Below are 4822 nucleotides of genomic sequence, written 5' to 3'. Positions count from 1 at the left end.
GCGCGAGGAAGGGGTTGGTGGCGGCGTGGCCGGCGAAGGACGCGGCGCGCGGCGCGGCGGCGAGCGGCGGCGCGCGCGCCACGCGGCCGAGCCACTGCTCGGGGTGCGGCAGCGCGCCCGCCGCCGGCACGGGCTCCTCGGCCAGCGCGCGCAGCCCCAGCGACAGCTGCTGGCACATCTCCGCCACCGGGTCCGGCGCCGCCGCCTCCTGCGGGGATTCAAACATTTTTCAATTCAACAGACTCATCTCACTTCTGTTTGCAAACCGAGCGATAGAAAGGATATAAAATTAAAACTAGTTGAATAAAGATTGTATTGAATTATTACATTGGTTTTTTTTGCAATAAGGACATTATATAGTAATAAGAGTAATTCATGTCATTATTTAATATTAGAAAATAAAATTTTTAAACCAAAATACAATATATACTTGATAAGCTAAATCGTAATGGAACTTATTTTCTTTGGAGTAGAATAAATGTTTGGATGGGAGCCTCACAGGATTACTATAAAACCATAAAAAAACATTATTCATTTATTCAAATTTTAATGTGACTCTTATTATATGTATATAAAATTTTATTCTGCATATTTTACCGCGGAGCGCAATGAAGTTCAGCATTATTATGTTTACCTCAATAACGTCATCGGAACGCTGCGTATTCGCAGATGCGGGCAAGGCGGGCACGGGCGGGGTGGCGGGCAGAGCGGGCACCGTGGGCAACGAAGGCAATGCAGGCAGCGCGGGCACAGCGGGCTGAGAGGGCAGTGTGGGCAGCGCACCCGGCGGCGAGCCCAGTCCCATCCGCTGTCGCTCTACATTAGATGGCAACTCGCTTATGCGGAGTGACATCTGCCGCTTAAATGGAGAACTGAAATGGAAAAAAAAATTATTCTTGTGCAATGGAAACTGGACCTTGGGAGGATATTGGGAGCTATTATGAAAGGATAATATAATTATAAAATTCATAAATATGATGTAACTCGTGTTACATTAAGTAAATATCATTGATTATGAAAATTGTAAAGTCATTAATATTATATTAAACTAGCTGATCCGGCTCCGGAGACGCTGTTCTGCACTACTCTTATGATTTAGGGGTATGAAAAATAGATGTTGGCCGATTCTCAGACATACCCATATCATTATGCACTAAAATTTCATAAGAATCGGTCCAGCCGTTTCGGAGGAGTTTAAAAATTGTGACACGGGAATTTTATATATAAGAAGATATAAAGTCACTGATAAATCTGCTAACTTTAAAAATATAGAATATATAACGTTTGTAGCATCCAATGTATTTTAATATAAGCTAAATATATACATACTTGTTATTAAGATGTGCGAAGCCCCTAAAGGAGCCCTGTCGCTCGAGTAGGTGCGGCGCTGCATGCGGGCGCTCCACGGCAAAAGGGTTGTGCGGAGTGGCACGGGGCCCTGTAGCGGGGGCGGAGGCCGGTGTGGGGCCCGGGTGCGGAGGCGGGGCGTGGGGCGCGTGGGGCAGTTGGGGTACCGCCGGCAGATCTACGTCTGCTTCTGATACGCGACGACCTATCACTGAAATAATACATTGATCATTAATACGCGAATTTTATTAAGGTACCAATTCTGCTTTTAATTAAACGCTACATCATTTTTATACAATACATATTGTAATTATTATGTTATTATAATTAAATAAACATACAAACATTTTAATTTGCATCTATTGGATGTATAGTTACATCCAATAGATGTCATTGTAATTTGAAAATTATATTTTCATAAGTAATTAGCGACCTAATCTAGAGTAGCCATTCCCTCGACATGTCCCTACAAAGCCGCGAGAGCGACACGAACCCGATTTGCGGAAGGAGCCCTGGCGCGTGAAGGCGTGGCTGGCGGCGTCGATGCTCATGGACACGGCGCACTCCTTGTCGCGGCGCTGCTTGCGCTCGAGGCACGCCGCGAACGCGCAGCCCACCGCGTGCGACAGCCGCTCGCCGGAGTCGCGCGACGCCAGGAACCCGTGGCACATCCAACGCCGCGTCGTGCCGTCGCGGCAGATGTAGCTGGAAACGACGACGTATTGTTTTTATTTATTTATTTAAGGAACACACAGTCATTTACAATCAATAATATATAATATAAAACACGTTAAGTTTCATATTTTAACTAAATGTAGTTATTATAAATAAGTATAACTATTACTTTGGTGTGTGCAAACAACAACAAACATACAAAGAATTACTTCAATTATACCAGTACTTCATACATTTTCTTTGTGGGCTTCGTTATGCATATGCTATGTCATCCTTACTGTGTTATTTCGCATTGGAGTTATTTTATGATATCATTTTTGTGTATGGACACAAGAGGCTATAGATCGTATCTCATTCCCATAGAAAGTGCTTTTGACTACGTGGCCGGCGAAAAAATTGGGTGGCGTTGAAATGGATTAAAGGACCGATTATTTAATTTACATAAAAATATAGTGAAATAAAACGTTTCACAGTGTTACCTTACTATTCCGTAACGGAAGTAGATAAATATATTTTATTATTACGATAAACCTTTTTATTTCACTGTTTCCACTAAAATTTAATCGTTTTTACATCGATTAACATTTTCCAGTAGCCAATAAAATGAATAAACTATAATTACCCATTTATTGAATAACTAATAAACGTAGCTAATTGCAACTAGCGTAAATACACTTGCATTCGATTATTTTATATTCCGCTATTTATTAAGTCAACTGTGTTCATAAACGATTTCGCCACGGTAAAACGATAAATCAACGCTCAATAGAATCAATTTTCTTCGTCAAATTATTATTTTCACAACATAACATTTGAATTATTTTTAAATTTGTGAATAGTATCATTAGTAATACCCTGCTGTGTTTTATGGATTGATTTATATTTTCAAAAATTTATTGTGACATTTATGACTGATTATTTTTACGTATATCGTTCGTAAATTAACATCAACTAATTATTATTGAAATAATTTATATTATTTTTCACATAATGTTATGTACATCCAACACGATTCTATCTATTTACGAATCGAATTACATCTAACATACTTTAGGTATTATCTCTAATATATAAAATTCTCGTGTCACAGTTTTCGTTGCCATACTCCTCCGAAACGGCTTGACCGATTCTTATGAAATTTTGTGTGCATATTGAGTATGTCTGAGAATCGGCCAACATCTATTTTTTATACCTCTAAATGATAAGAGTAAGGCAAAACAGCGTTTGCCGGGTCAGCTAGTGATTTATATAATTAAGTAATACATACTATAAATAACACCGGCCGAACATTCAGTATCGATATGACCTAAAATGTCCCGTGCTCGTCGTACTGCTTATCAGCTTTTTTAACGTTTTTAGTTGTAAGTATTTGCTTGTAAACAGATCAATATTAAGTGGAACTGTGCGTTAACCTCTATATCAAATTATATAAATGAGTTTATACTTAAGAAGCATTTAAGGAGGCATTTGTGCGGCTTCATTCTGCTAAAGAATGCAATAAAGAGATTGCTAAGGCGACTCGAAGTCGGTGTAGTAATTCAAGACGTTACATAATACCCGTCTCGAATAACGCTTAATGCTAATGTATACACATTTTTATTGTAGCTTCGGCTTCATATGATAAAAGTACTTTATTGCTATCAGTTTTAAGGCATATGAAGGATTACGTTTGGATAGTGTGTTTAATATTCACATTTTATTGACTTCTTCTTTGACGTAATAGTTCTCCGATTTTTAATGAAATTACGATGCAAAATAAATATTTGCAAATCTCAAAAGATTGTGCTATAATGGTCTAGTGAAGTATTTTATTTTCTACTTTAAACTCAATTTCATTTGCTCTGTTAAAATAAAATCGACTAATAAATAATAATCATAGGAAAACAGCGCCGTGGTTTTGCATAAAACCTTGAAGGTCAAATACGAAGTCAATAGCTCCAATGAAACGAACTGGTTTGATGAGAATTGTTAATAAGAACGTTACGAACGATAGATTTATTCACTTAAAAACCTTCGTCATACTGACTTTATTGTGAAGATAAAAAATGGCTGTAAGAAATAGTCATTGGACGGATGCTCTTAGAGCAACACATAAAATCTCTACACATGAGTTTGTTTATTTGAAAGCGCTAATCTCGGAAACTATTGGCCGATTTTAAAAATTCATTCAACGTTAGATTTGTTCGTAAACCCTGAGACCTATAGGAAAAAGGGTACGTACCGGGACGAATAGCTAGTCATAAATAAAACTTAAGACAAATATTGATTTGTTAATTTATTAGGACAAATTCATTTATTCTTTATTACTCGCAAGTCTAGACTAGATGGTCGTAATGGTCGTAATTAACTTTTGTCGATATCAATGTCACAGCCAACAGTCAGGTCGTTATTTGAACGGCTGATTAAGCTAGTCGGCTTCGAGTTGCGACATCTATATAACAAAGTGATATCATTTACACATTCGTATTGTATTAGTTAACGTAATAAATATATTTATCCATGTATTTATAAGAAAGCGAAGCAATCAGTTTTATTTTTATGCGATTTAACATTGAACCGATATCGCATATCTAAATACATCAGTCAGCAATGCAATCACTTCTTAAAAGTAAATAAAAGGTAGGCTTAAAGGTAGAATAATTGATCATTATCTGTTTAGAGTTTATGATGTGTCTCTAATATAAATTCAAAACGAATAAAATTTACGGCAACAGTTTAAACGAAACGCGAATATTTGTTTTTTATATTAATCATCATCATCATCAGCCCATATATTCCCATTGCTGGGACACAGGCCTCC

General features: G+C 37.7%; 1 protein-coding gene across 1 annotated transcript in view; it reads right to left on the bottom strand.

The window, feature by feature from the left end:
• LOC119834242 (protein numb) overlaps window positions 1-4822 on the bottom strand; it is a 32290-nt gene that overhangs the window by 6056 nt on the left and 21412 nt on the right. Inside the window, exons 4-7 of the mRNA XM_038358577.1 lie at window positions 1841-2052; window positions 1330-1558; window positions 635-872; window positions 18-208 (exon numbers count right to left, since the gene is read on the bottom strand). Coding sequence (XP_038214505.1) covers window positions 18-208; window positions 635-872; window positions 1330-1558; window positions 1841-2052 — 870 coding nt within the window. The remainder of the gene's footprint in view (window positions 1-17; window positions 209-634; window positions 873-1329; window positions 1559-1840; window positions 2053-4822) is intronic.

The sequence above is a fragment of the Zerene cesonia genome, chromosome 19, assembly GCF_012273895.1.
Source record: "Zerene cesonia ecotype Mississippi chromosome 19, Zerene_cesonia_1.1, whole genome shotgun sequence".
Lineage (NCBI taxonomy): Eukaryota > Metazoa > Arthropoda > Insecta > Lepidoptera > Pieridae > Zerene > Zerene cesonia.
This window is presented reverse-complemented; position numbering and strand designations above follow the sequence as displayed.